Source organism: Aquarana catesbeiana, linkage group LG01, assembly GCF_042186555.1.
Source record: "Aquarana catesbeiana isolate 2022-GZ linkage group LG01, ASM4218655v1, whole genome shotgun sequence".
Lineage (NCBI taxonomy): Eukaryota > Metazoa > Chordata > Amphibia > Anura > Ranidae > Aquarana > Aquarana catesbeiana.
Window position 1 is genome coordinate 539,137,820 of NC_133324.1, and position 21,729 is coordinate 539,159,548.

Sequence of the window (21,729 nt, forward strand, 5' to 3'; positions counted from 1 at the left end):
GGCTCCACTCAGCCCCCACAAAAGAGGACGCTTTACTTCGTCACCTCCTGCTGAAGATATTACAGACAGCTGAACTCTAATTGGGTGATACCTATTTAATCACTTCTTTTTTCCTACTATCGATACAATACTCTTTCTCAACCATACCACATGTTATACCTTTGTAGTAATACAATGCAGTATCCAATGTTACCTATTAAACCAATAGGATACTTCTCCAATACAAATTCTTTTTAAACTGTTATATCCGTTATGATATTGCTAGGATCGGTTGCTTTCATTAGATCTACTTTCATGGATCTATCTTTAGCTGATCTCTAACCAATTGCCTAAGGGATATACCCTGCAGCTGCATCCTAGATGTTCTAATGTTTTAAATCATATAGTTTGCATATATCCTTAGATGTTAGCTGTTAAATAGGTCTAATAGCTGACCTCTTCAAAATAGTTAATTTACATAAATTGCAAAGGTTTACTTAGCCAATTGTGTTTGGAATTATTTTAAACTAAAATATCATATAGATATTAACAATTTTTTTTTCAAGTTTAATTTACATCTTTTGACAGTTCACTGCACCTCCTTTTTTTTCCTCAAGTGCCCAATATTGATTGGACGCTCTTTGGAACATCTATATCTCTTGGTTGTTGATTTATCACCACCCCTTAGACATTGGCTCCACTTAGGAGCAACCTTTTTTATTTTTTCTAAAATCTTTATTCCCCCCCCCCCCCCTTTTTTTTTTTTTTTTGTTGTTTTGTCTCTCTTTAACACATTATATACTAGTGTATATCAATACTGCACAACCCTTGCTGAACTTCTCTTTCATATTTTTGTTCCATAGAGAAAATCTACATTCCCTAACACTTTTGCACCAGAGAAACACCCATCTTCAATAATGTCTTCCCTGAATATATTAACGCTTAATGTACAAGGTCTCACCTCTCCTCCAAAGCGCACTAAAGCCTTTCATTTTTTCTCTAAACAATTGGCACATGTGGTGTGCCTACAAGAGACACATTTTATCCCACAGTCCACACCAAAATATTTTAGCCGTAAATACGCACAAGTTTATACAGCATCTGCCAATACTAAACAAAGGGGAGTTCTAATAGCATTTCACCGCACGACACCTTTCACCCTCACCAAAGAGCTCAAAGACCCTGAAGGGAGATATCTAATCTTAACTGGATTTTTATTAGATAGTGAAGTTACTATAGTCTCCTATTACGCTCCTAATAAAAATCCACTACTATTCCCCTCTCACCTTTTTTCAGTGATTGATTTGCATAAACAAGGTACCCTTATTATTGGAGGAGACTCAAATCAAACAATATACCCATTCCTTGACAAACCCCCAACCCCTCATACCACACCTAAACTTTCCTATCAGAGACTATTGAACCAACACTCACTACTTGATACCTGGCGAGAACATAAATCTGCAAGAAGACAGTATACACATTACTCTCATCCTCAAACAATTTTCCCGTATAGATCATCTTTTCATTCCAGTTAGCACCTCCGCATTCATTCTGAACTCCAATATTACACCTTGTACTTGGTCAGACCATAACCCAGTCATAACAACTCTCTCCTCATTGGTTCCGAAACCCAATCATAAAACATGGTGCATAAATGACAGGCTCTTAGCGAATGCTACATTTAGATTAAACTTGGAGGAAGCCATAAAAGACTATCTTACTCACAACAAAGCCTCTGATACGGATCCTTTAACTCGGTGGGAAGCTCTCAAACCCTATGTTAGAGGGGTCTGTATTAGTCAAGCATCTCATATACGTAAGCAAAAACAACAACTTCATAAACGTCTAGAGGAAGCATTTTACAAAGCTTCTGAAACTTTTCAAGCTTCACCATCCCCACATAATAAATTAAATTATGATAAATCACGCATAGAACTTGACCTTTTTTTTTTTAACAGAATCAGCCGAGAAAACCTTACGCAAAACTAAACACACCTTTTACATGCAAGCTAACAAGCCAACTACATTTCTGGCTTTAGCACTACGAAAGACGAATTACACCCCGAAACCTATCTGCCTAAAAATTGCTAAAGATAACTATACTAGCAACCCGCTGAAAATCCTTAACTAATTCAAGAAAAAAAACTAACAGAACTATACAAAGAAACTAAAATGTTAAACCAATCACACCTAAACAATCTATGATTAACCTTCCTTCACTCTCTCAAACTCAACAAGACTTACTAGAGAAACCCATTACTGAGATAGAAATACAAACTGCCATTAAATCACTTAAACTTCGCAAATGCCCTGGTGTTGATGGTTTATCAGCCACTTACTATAAACGATTTACTTCACTATTGTCACCCCTCATGGTTGATGCCTTTAACCTTCTTCTTAATGATCACCATTTCCGTACAGAATCACTTACCGCCTCTATCTCCATGATCCCTAAGCCCAATACAGACGACACTTCTTGGTCTAATTACAGACCAATATCTATCCTTAACATTGATATCAAAATTTTAGCCAAGATTCTCTCTTCCAGACTCAATCCTATAATCGGTTCTTTGATACATAAGGATCAAACTGGATTTATTCCCTCAAGACAAGCAGGCGACAATATCCGCCGAGCCACAATTCTAGCTTATATAGCACGTTCCCGCCGTATTCCTACATGTTTCCTTTCATTGGACATACGAAAGGCATTTGACACCCTATCATGGCCTTATCTACATTCTATTCTTAACCGATGGGGATTTGGTCCACATTTCCTCAGATGGATCACTACCTTATACCATAATCCGAAAGCACATATTGCATACTCAGGATTTAAATCCGATTCTTTTAATATAGAAAGAGGAACTAGACAAGGTTGCCCCCTTTCCCCTCTTCTTTTTTCTTTAGCGATAGAACCCCTAGCCCAACTTATTAGAACTAACCCAAACATTAAAGGTCTAGAACTTGGCGGCTACCATCATAAATTATGCATGTTTGCGGACAATGTCCTAATATTTTTAACATCCCCTATAACATCAGCACCAACTCTTCTTGATATTCTCTCAAAATCTGAACGAGTATCGGGCCTCTCAGTTAATCTACACAAATCAAAAGCCCTAAATATTTCACTACCCCCTGATCTTCACACCCAATTAATTCATTCCTTACCATTTCCATGGTCACCAATTTCTATATCCTATTTGGGAGTCAACCTTACGTCTAACCCAATGGATCTATATGCTACTAACTACCCGCCATTGCTATCACAACTCTCTAAACTTCTCTCAAACTGGTCAAATTTACCTCTGTCATGGATGGGTAGGATTGCAGCGATAAAAATGTCTATCCTTCCAAAAAATTTATATCTATTCAGGGTTCTTCCTATCGCTGTCCCATCACATTTCTTACGTATCTTACAACGGAAAACTTTACAATACATTTGGGGCAATGCCAAACCTCGGTTACCTAAACCTACCCTGTATTCCCTCAGAATCCGAGGGGGTCTGGGTGTACCAGACTTTACCAAATACTATTATGCAGCACAATTGTCACAATTAACTAAATATATGCTACATCTGAAATTCCACTATGGGTGGCATTGGAATCGGTTGACTGTGATCCTCTTTCTACAGCAAATCTTTTATGGCTTTCTCCATCACAACGTCGGAAGCTTACTAATCCAATTACCAAACACAGCCTTTCAATCAGGGATAGACTGAAAACTGATTTGGCCTCCAATCTTCACACAATCCTCTCCTCTCGTTCTTACATACCCCATCATTTTACCCGGCCTGGTCTTCCCCAACATCTTTCCTAGCTTGGTCAAATGTGGGATTAACGAAAGCATATCATTTCTATAAAACCCGGGTTATCACACCTTTTCCAACTCTCTGTGAAACATGTAATATCCCGCCCTCAGAAATGTTTAGGTACCTACAAATCAAAAATTTCCTGTCTACTAATGCACCTTCAGACTTGACGTCTCCTAATCTCACCGTATTTGAAAAAGCTTGCAACAATGATCCTCATAGAAGAGGACTTATCTCAGATATATATACTCAACTACTCTCACACAACTCTTCATCCCCACTGACTTATACCACAAAATGGGAAACAGACCTGCAACTACAACCCGAACAAATAAACTGGTCCCAAATATGGTATAATACCAAATCAGCATCACCTAATATTGTCGCTCTCGAAACTAATTACAAAGTTCTCACCAGATGGTACCTAGTCCCTGCCAGAATCTCAAAGTTTTCTCCACAATACCCGTCCCAATGCTTCCGAGGATGTTCAGCACTAGGAACACACATGCACATATGGTGGGAATGTAAAATAGTTGAATCCTTTTGGTTGGAGGTGTTTAAGATGCTTTCTACTATGTTTAATATACCTTGCTTCCTGATCCAACCACAGCACTCCTAAATGATAAACCAAATATTTTATCACACCGCCAGTTTAAACTCATGCTCTTCATAACCACAGCAGCCAAACAGACCATAGCGAAAGCATGGAAATCTGACTCACTCTGTATTTTGTCATTTAAGAACAGAATAACTCAGTTCATGATCCACGCAAAGACCGAAGCAATCTTACTTGACAATTTATCGAAGTATGAAGCCTTATGGAGACCATGGTTTGAGCATTTCCTACCTCCAGGATTTGATAATTCATTATTTCTTCTTTGAAGACATTATATGGACAACCTATAATGTTACTATAAACTATATATATCGTCTCACCCCCTTATCTCCTTACCCCCAACACTGTGCAGTTAGTACCCCCTTCACTTACTACTTGACTTTCTTGAAGTATGAATAACTAAAATTAGTTGGAAAGACTTATTTAATCTCCAGATAAAGCCAAGCCATATTGCAGGAACTTGGCCCTGGAACTACCTACTGATTCTTCCCCAACTATCTTACTTCCTTTTCTTTATTATACTTACTTTACCGCATCTTACCTCTCCCCACACTTCTTAATAAACTTATTCCAACCCCATTCCTCCTATGCTTTACCTTTAATTTGTATAATTCTTGTTTTCTGTACTCACTTATTATGATATAAACGTTTATGATATATTGTGTGTTACTTTTCATACCATAATCACCTATGTGATACTTTACAATTGCCTGTTACCTTATATATACAAGAATGTTATCTTTCTTTGTAAACCTGAACTATATTTAACTCAAAACAATAAAATATTTTAAAAGAAGTGTCAAAATGCAGATCTGATTGCAGAAATACAGGATAAAAAGTTATCTGCATCACAGACTAGAGACTGTGCAAAATCTCGTGCAGCTATGCATAGTAGGCAATCAACTTCTAACTTCAGCTTGCGCATTTAAGTTTTGACAAAAAAAAAAATTTAAAAATTGGTTTCTATGCAAAGCTTCACCAGATTTTGCACTCTACAGTTTTAGTAAATCAACTCCGGAGTTAAACCGAAGGTACTACCACTGCTATGGCTGCTCAGCTAACAGACACCGTATACACAGGCCTAGAAAGCACCATATGCAGAACTTAGTTGCTGCTCTGTGGCATACTGACCTGAAGCAAAGTCCAGAAAGTGCCAGAAGCAGTGCCCAATGCCTAAACATTATAATACTCCTGAACCTCAAGACGCTGCAGAAGAAGCCACGATGTCTGTGGTGCAGTGATGAAAATCATCCTGGAGAAGAAGTTACCCAGAGAGAATACCTCCAGAGAAGAATGTACCGTAGGCTACTCTCAATAGAGAGATGAGGTCCATCACCCAAGGACACTAGCATAAATTGAGGCTAGCTGGGAGGGGGGGGGGGGGGGGGGGGAGCTATGTACCTGTAGCCTCTCTTTGCCAGTGTACAAATCACCTGAAGGTAGCTACATATAACCCAATCCTAAGGAACTAAAAAGTTCTGCGACCAGTAAATGTACGATCAGAAACATTTTTTTTCTTTGGCTGGAGCTCCTTTGAGCTTTTGAGGGTTTTTTTTTTTTTTTTGGGATGCGAAGGGGTGGGCTAGAGCTCCTGTGAGCTTTTTATTGCGGTCATTGTCCATTTCGTAGATTTTCCCCCTGCCGCTGTCAATGTGACAATAAGTGAAGGGAAAGACCCAAATAAAGCAAGACCCAAAAGGGGTTCTAATCCCTACCTATTCTGGTTAAAACTTAAAAGAAAGGTTTAGACTGGATATGCACTTTAAAACAAGCAAATATTACCTATACCAGTCAATCTAAACAAGTAGCAAAGAAATTTATTGGTACCTGCAGCTAAATTTGAACCCTAGAGATGAGCAATATTGATTGCTAGGAGAGTCACAAATACATTTACAGTTGGCAAATACATTTGACCTTACCAAGATTTAGGTTCCCCAAAGTGTAGATAGTTAACGCTGTAGAGATCCATGTCCTCAGTGTGCCAAGCAAATGTTGTCTTCCACATCCCAAAATAGAGGTAGGGTGTATTAACACCTTCAATAATAATGCCACATTCATGTTCCACCATATCTAGTAGAGTATTAAGACTGGCAATGTTCCATAGATGTACATCCTATGAAAATTGAAAGAAAAAAAAAAAAAAAACACAACACAAAAGGATCAAAATCTTGTTAACAATACTTTAATAAAAGCAAACTATAGGATTAGGTCAAAAACGAAGTCACAAATATATGTGCAACAAGAGCAGTTATAAATAATGCGTTAAAATGTAATTAGAAATTGCAAGGAATGCTTACATTGTCATAGAGAGAGCCACTTATATCTGCTCCATATATGGGGGACATGAAAGTCAAATTCTTCCAATATTTACGTTCCAAATCATCGAAATCTTGGTGCCGTGGGGTACAGTACCTAATGTTGATAGAACATATTTAATTCCAGACATATACTGTTTTATATACCATTTTCTTTTTTATGAAATTGATCAATTTTTACAGTAATGTACACACTAATCAGGAAGCCATGTGGGATCCCAAAAAAAAAAAAAAAAAAAAAACAAAACTAAATGTTTTACATTTAATGTTCTATTTTTATTTTGTATAAGTATGTGCTATGCAAATAACAATTAGGCCTTATGCACACTGGACATTTTGCAGCTGTTTCTAGGGGGCTGCAGGCATTTTTTTTTTTTGGCCCCTAAACTCCCCTGTATGTTTAGTCTGTGTGTTCATGCACACATAGGCTTTTAACAGCGTTTAGTGGCAGGGGCTTTTAGAGGGGAGAAAAAAAAACCCATTGCCAGTGCATCCAGGAGTAGTGGCACTTTGGCAGACGCTTGTTAATGCATATAAACACTAGGCACGTTTAGTGCATGAGCGTTAATTCACTTCAATGCCAGAATAAATTTGTATTCTGGCCAATAAAAATTAATTATTGCCAAGCGCTTGACACCTTAAGACATTAAACACTTTTACAAGCGTCAGGTGTTTTTTCTGCAAAAACACTACTGCCAGAAGGAAAGGCTTTCAGGAGAACTTGCAAAAGGCTGCGTGTGCATGAGGCGGAAGTTCAGGCTAAACCTACTCTCTGCCACATTCTGAATCTAATCTAAGCCTGTTTAAAAAAAATAAATAAATAGCTCTGCTTACCTTTTCTGAAGCCAACCCAGTCCAGTCCAGTCTCCAGCGGCGGCTGCTGTGCACAGAGAGAAAGCTTACAAAAGCTGTGAAATACCTGGGAAGTGACGTCACCCATAGGGTTACCATTGTCAGTTGCCTCTCATGCACACTCCCACAAACTGAAGCTGCCACTGAAAGATCAGCGTGGGACCGCACTGGAATGGCTGCAGAATAGTTAAGTATAGTGATCTCTTCTTTGCAGGGCTAGATAGATTAGATTTAGAGTGCGGCTGAGAGTAGGTTTAGCTGAACTTCCACTTTGTTTAACCACTTCAACCCCGGAAGGATTTACCCCCTTCCTGACCAGAGCACTTTTTACAATTTGGCACTGCGTCGCTTTAACTGCTAATTGCGCGGTCATGCAATGCAGTACCCAAACAAAATTTGCGTCCTTTTCTTCCCACAAATAGAGCTTTCTTTTGATGGTATTTGATCACCTCTGCCGTTTTTATTTTTTGCGCTATACACGGAAAAAGACCGAAAATTTTGAAAAAAAATGATATTTTCTACTTTTTGTTCTAAAAAAAATCCAATAAACTCAATTTTAGTCATACATTTAGGCCAAAATGTATTCGGCCACATGTCTTTGGTAAAAAAAATGTCAATAAGTGTATATTTATTGGTTTGCGCAAAAGTTATAGCGCCTACAAACTAGGGTACATTTTCTGGAATTTACACAGCCTTTAATTTATGACTGCCTATGTCGTTTCTTGAGGTGCTAAAATGGCAGGGCAGTACAAAACCCCCACAAGTGACCCCATTTTGGAAAGTAGACACCCCAAGGAAATTGCTGAGAGGCATGTTGAGCCCATTGAATATTCATTTTTTTTTGTCCCAAGTGATTGAATGATGACAAAAAAAAAAAAAAATTACAAAAAGTTGTCACTAAATTATATATTGCTCAAACATGCCATGGGAATATGTGAAATTACACCCCAAAATACATTCTGTTGCTTCTCCTGAGTATGGGGATACCACATGTGTGGGACTTTTTGGGAGCCTAGTCGCGTTACGGGACCCCGAAAACCAAGCACCGCCTTCAGGATTTCTAAGGGCGTACATTTTTGATTTCACTCCTCACTACCTATCACAGTTTTGAAGGCCATAAAATGCCCAGATGGCATAAACCCCCCCCAAATGACCCCATTTTGGAAAGTAGACACCCCAAGCCATTTGCTTTGAGGCATGTTGAGTCCATGGAATATTTTATATTTTGACACAAGTTGCGGGAAAGTGACAATTTTTTTTTTTTTTTTTTTGCACAAAGTTGTCACTAAATGATATATTGCTCACACAGGCCAAGGAATTGCACCCCAAAATACAGTTAGCTGCTTCTCCTGAGTATGGGGATACCACATGTGTGGGACTTTTTAGGAGCCTAGCCGCGTACGGGGCCCCGAAAACCAATCACCACCTTCAGGATTTCTAAGGGTGTAAATTTTTGATTTCACTCTTCACTGCCTATCACAGTTTCGGAGGCCATGGAATGCCCAGGTGGCACAAACCCCCCCCAAATGTCCCCATTTTGGAAAGTAGACACCCCAAGCTATTTGCTGAGAGGCATGGTGAGTATTTTGCAGCTCTCATTTGTTTTTGAAAATGAAGAAAGACAAGAAAAATTTTTTTTTTTTTCTTTTTTCAATTTTCAAAACTTTGTGACAAAAAGTGAGGTCTGCAAAATACTCACTATACCTCTCAGCAAATAGCTTGGGGTGTCTACTTTCCAAAATGGGGTCATTTGGGGTTTTTTTTTTTTGCCACCTGGGCATTCCATGGCCTCCGAAACTGTGATAGGCAGTGAAGAGTGAAATCAAAAATTTACGCCCTTAGAAAGCCTGAAGGCGGTGCTTGGTTTTCGGGGTCCCGTACGCGACTAGGCTCCCAAAAAGTCCCACACATGTGGTATCCCCATACTCAGGAGAAGCAACAGAATGTATTTTGGGGTGTAATTTCACATATTCCCATGGCATGTTTGAGCAATACATAATTTAGTGACAACTTTGTGCAAAAAAAAAAAAAATTGTCTTTCCCGCAACTTGTGTCACAATATAATATATTCCATGGACTCGACATGCCTCTCAGCAAATAGCTTGGGGTGTCTACTTTCCAAAATGGGGTCATTTGGGGGGGGGATTGAACTGTCCTGGCATTTTATGCACAAAATTTAGAAGCTTATGTCACACATCACCCACTCTTCTAACCACTTGTAGACAAAGCCCTTTCTGACACTTTTTGATTACATGAAAAAATATTTTTTTTTTGCAAGAAAATTACTTTGAACCCCCAAACATTATATATTTTTTTAAAGCAAATGCCCTACAGATTTAAATGGTGGGTGTTTCATTTTTTTTTTTTTTCACACAGTATTTGCGCAGCGATTTTTCAAACGCATTTTTTGGGGAAAAAACACACTTTTTTAAATTTTAATGCACTAAAAACACACTATATTGCCCGAATGTTTGATGAAATAAAAAAGATGATCTTAGGCCGAGTACATGGATACCAAACATGACATGCTTTAAAATTGCGCACAAACGTGCAGTAGCGACAAACTAAATACATTTTTAAAAGCCTTTACAGGTTACCACTTTAGATTTACAGAGGAGGTCTACTGCTAAAATTACTGCCCTCGATCTGACCTTCACGGTGATACCTCACATGCATGGTGCAATTGCTGTTTACATTTGACGCCAGACCGACGCTTGCGTTCGCCTTAGCGCGAGAGCAGGGGGGACAGGGGTGCTTTTTTTTTTCTTTTTTTTTTTTTTGCTTTTTTATCTTATTTTTAAACTGTTCCTTTCATTTTTTCTTTTTTTTTAAATCATTTTTATTGTTATCTCAGGGAATGTAAATATCCCCTATGATAGCAATAGGTAGTGACAGGTACTCTTTTTTGAAAAAATTGGGGTCTATTAGACCCTAGATCTCTCCTCTGCCCTCAAAGCATCTGACCACACCAAGATCGGTGTGATAAAATGATTTCCCAATTTCCCAATGACGCTGTTTACATCCGGCGAAATCTAAGTCATAAAATGCTCGTAGCTTCTGGTTTCTTAGGCCATAGAGATGTTTGGAGCCACTCTAGTCTCTGATCAGCTCTATGGTCAGCTGTCTGAATCACCGGCTGCATTCTCAGGTTCCCTGTTGAGACAGGAGAGCCAGAGAAAAACACGGAAGACGGTGGGGGGGGGGGGGGGGGGGGAAATTCCCTCCCACTGCTTGTAAAAGCAGTCTAGAGGCTAATTAGTCGCTAGGATTGCTTTTACATGAAAGCTGACCGCTGGCTGAAAAGAATGATACCAAGATGATGCCTAAACCTGCAGGCATCATTCTGGTATAACCACTCCAAGTCGTGAATGGTGTACCTGAAGACCAAAAAATGGTTAACAATAAAGCACAGTAAACGGTAAAGTATAAAAAATTGCATACCTGAAAAGCAAACATGATAAAACATAACAACAATAAAACATTGCAGAATAGAATACAGTAAAAAAGAGCAGAACAATAGAGAGAGAATAGAGAGAGAGAGAGAGAACAATAAAACGACAACTATTTTTTTTTTATTTTATATTTTTGTTTGTGTTTATTTTTTTTTTTTACACTTTGTTTTGTAACTGTAACTTTTATAACTGTAACCGGTTCCAGGTTCGGGTCTCTCAAAATGCGATGGCATCTTGGGAGACCCTGTGAATGTGTGCCTAGTCTGTGCAATGCTGTACCCTACGCTAATACGCAACTAGTGAATGGTAGCATTCAAAACATTCACCAATGCAGAGACCAGGATTGTCAGGACAGGAGGGACAAAAATAGCGGGTGTCACGCTTATATCTGCGCTTGCTGCAGACATGTCTTTTTTGGGGGGGTTCGTTGGGTAGGGGTACTCGGGAGGACATAAAGAAAATGCCTCTCATGCAGCTGACTGCATTTGGTTGGGGATGTGAATGGGGGAATTACGGGCGCTGCAGAAGTGGTGGGTTCCCAATTAGGATTGGCGAATGCAGCAGGAAGGGCACTATGGGCACGATGGGCCTATGTTCGTCTTCTTGGTGGCAGCGGGACACTACTTGTGCTTGCCACCTCACCAGCTTGAACTGCACTTATGGAACTCGCCACGTCACCAAGTGTTACTGCAGTGCTGGTTTGACTACGACCGGGGTGTACTAGGCCGCTGGTGCTTGCCAGTTCACCAAAACGCTACCAAAAAATCTGTTAGCGATCGCAGGGATCAGGCCTGACTCTGCGAACGCTGCAGTTATGCGTTTAGTGTTTTGTAAGTGACAGTGATCGATCGATACTGCACTTGGGTGGGCTGGGCCGGGCGGAGGGGCAAAACGCAGGTGCTAGCAGATATCTGGGCTGATCCCGCTAACACTGCATTTTTGGGAACCCTAAACTGCTGGGGACGCTAGTATAGATCCGATCGGATCAGATATTGATCCGTTCAGATACTATACCACTAAGGGAGGCGTATGCTGCATGCGTGGGTGTTAGCGATACTGGCGCTAACCTGACGCTGCCTGGGGCTGGTGCTTGCCAGTTCACCAAAACGCTACCAAAAAAACTGTTAGCGATCGCAGGGATCAGGCCTGACTCTGCGAACGCTGCAGTTATGCGTTTAGTGTTTTGTAAGTGACAGTGATCGATCGATACTGCACTTGGTGGGCTGGGCTGGGCGGAGGGGCAAAAAACGCAGGTGCTAGCAGGTATCTGGGCTGATCCCACTAACACTGCATTTTTGGGAACCCTAAACTGCTGGGGACGCTAGTATAGATCCGATCGGATCAGATATTGATCCGTTCAGATACTATACCACTAAGGGAGGTGTACGGTGCGTGCCATGGGTGTTAGCGGTACTGGCGCTAATCTGACGCTGCCTGGGGCGACGCATATTACCGCCGGGTGATCAGGGGGATAAACCTTTATTCGGTAATAAATGGCGGGTGCCCTGACACTATAAAAAATAAACGAACTAACCAGCGTCACCCATAACGGTTATACGGTGATCAGTGGTGAAAGGGTTAACTAGGGGGCAATCAAGGGGTTAAAACATTTATTAGATAGTATATGGGGGTCCCTGTCGCTATAAAATGCTGACAGCGAAACTAAATATTTACGTCCCTAACTAGCGTCACCAGCGACACTAATACAGCGATCAGAAAAATGATCGCTTTGTGACACTGGCGACAGGGGGTGATCAAGGGGTTAAAACTTTATTAGGGGGGTATCCTAGACCTACAGGGGGCTAACAGTAACTGTCCTACCACTTCTGTCTGTACTATACAGAGGCAGAGGATGTTTCTCATTGGCTGGGAGCGATCGCGAGGGGGGGGGGGCACGATCGGATGGCCTCCCCCTCATCTCTGATCGCTGCCAGACAAAAGCCGACCGCCGCTGGCACCGGGGGGGGGGGGGGTCCGATGGGACCCCCCCCCGCGGGAAGGCAATCATGTACCAGGTACGTGATTTTGCCTGCCCGTGCCATTCTGCTCACGTATATAGGCGTGAGGCGGTCGGCAAGTGGTTAAAGCAGAACTCCGGAATCGTCAAAAAATACATTAGTACACTCCCTACACAAAACACTAAACAGTGAATACATTTGTGAAATTCTTTACCATTGAAGAGAAAAAAAGTCTAATTTAATTTTCAGGAAGTCTGCTCTGTAATTCAACAAATGCAGCATCTATTCTGCCAAGGAGGAGCTGTTAGAATAGGGAATACATCATATCTCTACACCAGGGATCTCCAAAGTACGGTCCTTCTCCAACTGCTGCGGAACTACACGTCCCATGAGGCATTGTAAAACTGACATTCACAAACTACTAGGCATGATAGGAATTGTAGTTCCTGAACAACTGGAGGGAAATAGTTTGCAGACCCCTGCTCTACACTATAATCAAACTATACTTCCCATCATGCTTTGAGAATGTCAGTGAATGTGGGAGGGTACACTAGGCCTGTACATGTTAAATGTGAACAAGCCCACTTCAGCATAAATCACACCCTCTCATTCTGCAGCCAGCCACAGTACGATAGGTAGGTTACAGCCTTATAAATGCAAAGAATGTTTGTGCTCTCCCCCCCCAGCCACAACAGGAGATACATATTGCCCTTACTTGCTTTATATAATCATTCCAGAACTGTAGACACATGCACATGATATGTTATGTACTCTGCTTTTAATTCAGTATTAGAAACCTTCCTCCTCCTGCTGCTGTAGCTTTGAGATCTTTCTAACAGCAATCAGTGCTTGTATGGTGTATATGAGCACATCCCTAACTCCAACACAGAAAGAAAGAGCTGGGACATGCTGCTTTACAACAGAATGTGACAAGTAAATGTCGGCATGAGAAAAAAAAAAAGTGCAGTGCTAACTTACTAATAACACAATAATGGTGGAACCCTGTAATGCACGGGTCGGCAACCTACGGCTCGCGGGCCGCACCCGGCCCAGCATTGCTAAATATACGGCCAGTCAGTGCCCGTGATGAATTCAAGTGCACCCGGCTTGTGGACATTTTCGCAGCTCTCCTCTTCATTGAACAGCAGCCGGTAACACAGGGCTTTATTGGGGCAGGAACTGCTGGAATTAACTTTTCACATTAAACAGCAGGTGATTGGTTGCTGGGCGATCCTAGCAACCAATCACCAGCCTATTATTGTGAAAAGTTAACTTCAGCAGTTCCCGCCCCCATCCAGCCCTGTGATACCAGCCGATCTCTGCGCTGCTGTACACCTGTGTAAGGTAGGAGAGTTCTACCTACACAGTGTGTGGGGTGGGGTGCAGACGACACTATGGGGGTACAGAGGACACTACAGTGGAGGGGGGGTGCAGGGGACAGAGGACACTGGAAACTGCTATGGGGGGAGGGGGCAGAGGACACTATTGGAGTGGTGTGAAGGAGGACAGAGGACACTGCAATAGGGGGACTCCATCTCCCCCAGTGACAGGGACCCCCATCTCCCCTAAGGACAGGAACCCCATCTCCTGACCATGCTGGCTGGCGTCAGCCACCCTTGGGTACCAGAATGGGGGGAAGGGGCAGTAAAATCCAAATCTCCAGCCCCATGCTCCCTCGGGGGGGAACTGGCTTTGTATTAGTGAAGCACCTTAACCACTTAAAGACCAGGCCTCTTTTTCAGACTCTGTGTTTACAAGTTAACCACTTGCCGCCCGCCATATAGCAGAATGACGGCGGCAAAGTGGCTTCAATAACCTGACTGGGCGTCATATGACGTCCGCAGGATATTGAGCCGCTGCGCAACAGCGATCTAGGTAAAGAGTCTGACAGAGACTCTTTACCACGTGGTCAGCCGTGTCCAATCACGGCTGATCACGATGTAACTAGGTAGAGCCGGTGATCGGCTTTTCCTCACTCGCGTCTGACAGACGCGAGTAGAGGAGAGCCGATCAGCTGCTCTCCTGACAGGGGGGGGTCTGTGCTGATTGTTTATCAGCACAGCCCCCCCTCGGATCCCACCCAGGACCACCAGGGAAGCCATCCACACTGGACAACCAGGTATGCGCCCTAACCCCCAGGGAAATACTAATCTGTGCCCAGGCAGCTGCCAATCAGTGCCCACTCACAATGCCTACCACTGCCAGTACCACCAGGGATGCCTATCAGTGCCACGTATCAGTGCCCATCACTGCCACCCATAAGAACCCATCTTTGCAGCCTTTCAGTGCCCCTCAGTGTCGCCTATCAGTGCCCACCAGTGCCACCCAGTAGTGCCCATCAGTGCCGCCTATCAATGCTCATCAGTGCTGCATCAGTGTCACCCATCAGTGCTGCCTACCAGTGAAGCATATCAGTGCCCATCGTCAGTGCCCCCTCATCTGTGCCGCCTTATCAGTGCCCATCAGTGAAAGAGAAAAAACTTATTTATTTACAGAAAATTTTAACAGAAACAAAAGTAAAACTTTTATTTTTTTCAAAATTTTCGGTCTTTATTTGTTTAGCAAAAAATAAAAACCACAGAGGTGATCAAATGCCACCAAAAGAAAGCTCTATTTGTGGGAACAAAATGGTAAAAATTTAGTTTGGGTACAGTGTTGTATGACCGCGCAATTGTCATTCAAACTGCGACAGCGCTGAAAGCTGAAAATTGGTCTGGGCAGGAAGGTGTATAAGTGCCCTGTATTGAAGTGGTTTAAAACACCTTTTTTTGCTAGAAAATTACTTCGAACCCCCAAACATACATTTTTTTTCTAACACCCTAGAGAAAAAAATGGCAGTCATTGCAATACTTTTTGTCACACCGTATTTGCGCAGCGGTCTTACAAGCGCACTTTTTTTGGAAAAAAATCACTTTTTTGAATAAAAAAATAAGACAGCAGTAAAGTACGCTCAATTTTTTTTTTATATTGTGAAAGATAATGTTACGCCAAGTAAATTGATACCCAACATGTCACGCTTCAAAATTGCGCCCGCTCATGGAATGGCGTCAAACTTTTACCCTTAAAAACCTCCATAGGCGACGTTTAAAAAATTCTACAGGTTGCATATTTTGAGTTAGAGGAGGTCTAGGGCTTAAATTATTGCTCTTGCTCTAACGATCGCGGCGATACCTCACATGTGTGGTTTGACCACAGTTTTCATATGCGGGCGCTACTCACGTATGCGTTCTCTACTGCGCGCGAGCTCGTCTTGCTTAGGTGTTGCAGCCTCTGGGGGCTTTCAAAAAGGTGTGTATATGTAATGACAGATCATGTGACACTTAGATTGCACACAGGTGGACATCATTTCACTAATTATGTGACTTCTGAAGGTAACTGGTTTCACCAGAGCTTTTTATGGGCTTCATAACAAAGGGGGTGAATACATATGCACATGCCAATTATCAGTTTTTTATTTCTGAAAAATTACTATTGTGTTCTGATCCATCACATGAAATTCAGATTAAAAAAACATTAAACTAAAGGCTGTAATTAGGGATGAGCCGAACACCCCCCTGTTCGGTTCGCACCAGAATATGCTATGCTATGTCTATGGAACACGAACATGAATAATCAAATGTGCTAATTTTAAAGGCTTATATTCATGGTATTGTCATAAAAAGTGTTTGGGGACCTGGGTCCTGCCCCAGGGGATATGGATCAATGCAAAAAAAAGTTTTAAAAGCGGCCGTTTTTTCGGGAGCAGTGATCTTAATAATGCTTAAAGTCAAACAATAAAAGTGTAATATCCCTTTACATTTCGTACCTGGGGGGTGTCTATAGTATGCCTGTAAGGCTCGGTTCACACGGGGGCAACTTGTCAGGCGACCTAGCCGCCTGACAAGTCGCCTCCCGTTCTGTACAATGGAACCGTTCTAACCGGAGTGACGCAAGTCGCTCCGACTTAGAAGAAAGGTTCCTGTACTACTTTGGGGGCGACTTGCATAGACTTCTATACAGAAGTCGTCTTGCAAGTCGCCCCGGCAGTCGTGTGCAGGTCGCCTCGGTGAGGCGACCTGCAAGTCGTGCCGCGTCTAGTGTGAACCGGCACTTAAGGGGCGCATGTTTCCCGTGTTTAGAACAGTCTGACAGCAAAATGACATTTCAAAGGAAAAAAAAGTCATTTAAAACTACTCGCGGCTATTAATGCATTGCCGGTCCGACAATACACATAGAAGTTCATTGATAAAAACGGCATGGGAATTCCCCACAGGGGAACCCCGAACCAAAATTTAAAAAATGACGTGGGGGGTCCCCCTAAATTCCATACCAGGCCCTTCAGGTCTGGTATAGATATTAAGGGGAACCCCGGCCAAAATTTAAAAAAAAAATGGCGGGTCCCCCTCAAAATCTATACCAGACCCTTATCCGAGCACGCAACCTGGCAGACCGCAGGAAAAGAGGGGGGGACGAGAGAGCGCCCCCCCCCTCCTGAACCGTACCAGGCCACATGCCCTCAACATTGGGAGGGTGCTTTGGGGTAGCCCCCAAAACACCTTGTCCCCATGTTGATGAGGACAAGGGCCTCATCCCCACAACCCTGGCCGGTGGTTGTGGGGGTCTGCGGGCAGGGGGCTTATCGGAATCTGGAAGCCCCCTTTAACAAGGGTACCCCCAGATCCTGGCCCTCCCCCCCGTGTGAAATGGTAAGGGGGTACAAAAGTACCCCTACCATTTCACAAAAAAACTGTCAAAAATGTTAAAAATGACAAAAGACAGTTTTTGACAATTCCTTTATTTAAATGCTTCTTCCTTCTTCTATCTTCCTTCGGTTTCTTCCTCCATCTTCTTCTTCTGGTTCTTCTGGCTCTTCTGGTTCTTCCTCCGGTGTTCTCGTCCGGCATCTCCTCCGCGCGTCTTCTTCCCTTCTCCTCGGGCCGCTCCGCATTTGTAATAAACACAGAGACGAATCATTATTTTTTGACTTCTTTACTGGATGTTTTTGGCAACTATGGTACCGACTTTTTATTTAGCAACTTAAGGTTGTTGCTTTTATACTCCTATTGCATATTTACTTGGCCATATATGCCATATAGATCATATGCCATATACTGCAGTGCTAAGTTAACTATATACAACAATTTAGTATAATATACTTCATTATTTTTATTTTCATTTTCTATTCTTACCTTATAGCACCTGCACAGGCGATCATTACCTATTTTGACCATTTTTGTGCTCATATGCGGATATTCCCTAGTTATATTTCCTGGTTTGATTGCAGCTCAACAGCTACTTCTTCAATCTAGTGGCGAGTCTATTACAATGCGGTGCTAATCAGGATTGTTTCAACTTGGCGTTTTGGACCTTACTTCCACCACAATTCAGGTTCTATCCAGCAGTGAAGTTACTTCTTTTCCATATCAGGTTATATTACAATATATATTTCTTTAATTAATTTTTTTTTTTTCACATTTCTGTTGGAGGTAGGGTTATGATTGCATGGGTTGGGATTAGAGGTCGACCGATATGGGTTTTTCTCTGGCCGATGCCAAAGCCGATATTTAGAAATCGCGGTGGCCGATGGCCGATATATGATGCCGATTTTTTTGGGCCGATATATTAGGCCGATTTTTTTTTTTTTCCCTTCATCTCATAAAATCTAACAGTTAGACCCCTTTCACACTGGGGCGTTTTTCAGGCGCTTTTGGGCTAAAAATAGCGCCTGTAAAACGGCTCCCCTGCAGTCTCAGTGTGAAAGCCCGAGTGCTTTCACACTGAGGCGATGCGCTGGCAGGATGTTAAAAAAAAGTCCTGCAAGCAGCATCTTTGGAGTGGTGTATACCGCTCCTCCACCACTCCTGCCCGTTGAAATGAATGCGCACCGCTGCCGAAGCGCCTGCAAAGCGTTTCGGCAGCAGCGCTTCAGGGGCGCATTTAACCCCTTCTTCGGCCGCTAGCTGGGTTATAAGTGCCCCGCTAGCAGCAGAATAGCGCCACTAAAATGACGGTAAAGCACCGCTAAAATTAACAGCGTTTTACCGTCAACGCATGCCCGCACCAGTGTGAAAGCAGTCTTAAGTAATAAGTGATACAGAAAATTTTTTATATTTAAACATTTATTAAACAAAACAAACCTCCAATCAGTTCACTTGTATGTAGAATTTAGATTAAAAAAAATAACTATATCTTAAATATTAAATACACAAAAACAGGTAATCAAAACTTTTGGACGAAAAAAAATGGGCTAACTTCACTGCTTTTTTTTTTAAATTTCATTAGTGTATTTTTTTTTTTAAAAATTGCGTTTGAAAGACCGCTGCGCAAATACCGTGTGACATAAAATATTGCAACAACCGCCTAGGGAATAACCTAGGGTCTCTGCTAAAAAAATATATATAATGTCTGGGGGTTCTAAGTGATTTTATAGCAGAAAATACAGGATTTTTACTTGTAAGCAACAAGTGTCAGAAAAGATTTAGTCTTTAAATGGTTAAACTGAAAACTTCTCCACGGAGATCAGTCTATTGATAAAAGAACCTGAAAGAGATACAAATGTATCTTCTTATCAGACTTGGCAGGCTGCCCAGAGGAGAGAAGAAAACTTCAGACAACTTGCAATTGACTTCTATTACAGAAGTCATTTGCAAGTCCCGCTGAATCGGCTTTTTTTATCAGCACAATCGGCCGATGCCGATTAAGTAAAAAAAGCCAAATATCGGCCGATATATCGGTCGACCTCTAGTTGGGATTATGATTTTTGCACTCCCCTGCCCTCAACGATGCTCGTTTCATGTATTTTGTACATATGTTTCTCAATATGGATATATGTTTTTATTGATAGATGTACATTGTTCTCCACAAGGGACCGCTCCTGAAGAAAGGACAAGTTCCTGAAACGCGTTGGTCGTAATTTCCACTCAGGAGACAATACTTGTCATTTTTGTATTTTTTGTATATTCTGATATGTATATTCCGATATGGTTCTTAAACAGTCAATTGCAATGTTTATGCAGATATTGGCTTTTTACAATATTTAATAAATTACATTTTGTTATAACTTATTACTTGGTTGTGTACTAATACCCAGTTGCCCTTTAAGTCCCAATCCTCTTTGGGGGACCCCTTTTAACATGTTAAAAGGAAGACTCTTGGGACTCTGGAGTGATGAGAAGAAGATAAAATGTTTTTGGAACTGGAAACTGTATGGCGTTACAAAGAAAAATGCATGGTGGCGTCCTTCTGTGGGGCTGCATGGTGTCTGGGAGCTGCATTTTATTGATGGCATCATGAATTCACAGATGTACTGCTGTATATTGAAAGAGAGGATACTACCATCACTCCATGCCCTTGGTCGTCATGTACTTTTCCAACATGACAGTGCAATCCAAAACACACATCTAAGGCCACTGTTGCATTTCTAATGAACAAAAGGGTGAAAGTGATTCAGTGGCCATTTATGCCAAGTACATTTTATACATGTATAAAATGGAAAATGGTTATTGGATACTTACCTTAAATTTTCCTTTCCTGGAATATCCTCATGTCATCACACAATGGGTTAACACCTCCTCTGGAATCTACGGGACAACTTCTTCCTAGCTAAATAAAAGACAGCCCCTCCCCAACGAAAGTGTTCGATAACCTAGCCCGCGACAGGCCTCTAAGGAGGGAGTCCTGTGCTGAAAGTGAGGATAGGCCAGGAATGGAAAATAACAATAAGTATCTGATAACAATTTTCCTGGCCCTCAGCACACAATGGGATAACTAACTGAATAACTGGACGGGAGAGAACACATGAAAAGAAGCACTAACAAGCAAAGAAAAGCTGCTAAAAGACGAAAATAATGTATATGTCTCTTATCCCAAACTTGACATCAATGTGAGTGCACAACACAACACACACAGTAAAACACACCAGGCACACTTTACACCCCCCAATCAACCCCCCCCCCCCCCCCGTCACAGTGACATCAAGTTTTTTTTTTTTTTTCTGATTACTGCATTGGTGACAGTTAGTGTTAGCCCCCTTTAGGTCTAGGATACCCTCCTAACAAAGTTTTAACCCCTTGATCACCCCCCGTCGCCAGTGTCACTAAGTGATCGTTTTTCTGATCGCTGTATTAGTGTCACTGGTGACGCTAGTTAGGGAGGTAAATATATAGGTTCGCCGTCAGCGTTTTATAGCATCAGGGACCCCCATATACTAGCTAATAAAGGTTTTAACCCCTTGATTGCCCCCTAGTTAACCCTTTCACCAGTGATCACTGTATAACTGACGCTGGTTAGTTTATTTTTTATAGTGCCAGGGCACCCGCCGTTTATTACCTAATAAAGGTTTAGCCCTCTAATCGCCCGGCAGTGATAGAAGTTAGGTTTTAGGGTCTGCGTCGCCCCAGGCAGCGTCAGGTTAGCACCAGTACCGCTAACACCCACGCACGCAGCATACACCTCCCTTAGTGGTATAGTATCTGAACGGATCAATATCTGATCCGATCTATACTAGTGTCCCCAGCAATTTAGGGTTCCCAAAAACGTAGTGTTAGCGGGATCAGCCCAGATACCTGCTAGCACCTGCGATTTGCCCCTCCGCCCGGCCCAGCCCGGCCCAGCCCAGCCCAGCCCACCCAAGTGCAGTATCGATCACTGTCACTTACAAAACACCAAACACACAACTGCAGCGTTCGCAGAGTCAGGCCTGATCCCTGCGATCGCTAACAGCTTTTTTGGTAGCGTTTTGGTGAACTGGCAAGCACCAGCCCCAGG

General features: G+C 42.1%; 1 protein-coding gene across 3 annotated transcripts in view; it reads right to left on the reverse strand.

The window, feature by feature from the left end:
• The window catches only part of KDM4B (lysine demethylase 4B), a 566,075-nt gene that overhangs the window by 394,938 nt on the left and 149,408 nt on the right, over positions 1–21,729 (reverse strand). For all 3 annotated transcript variants that reach the window (XR_012235533.1, XM_073594890.1, XM_073594882.1), the window contains exons 5-6: positions 6,705–6,819; positions 6,327–6,520 (exon numbers count right to left, since the gene is read on the reverse strand). Coding sequence is in view for 2 of the 3 variants with exons in the window: in XM_073594890.1 (XP_073450991.1) it covers positions 6,327–6,520; positions 6,705–6,819 (309 nt within the window). In the remaining variant the exon portion in view is untranslated. The remainder of the gene's footprint in view (positions 1–6,326; positions 6,521–6,704; positions 6,820–21,729) is intronic.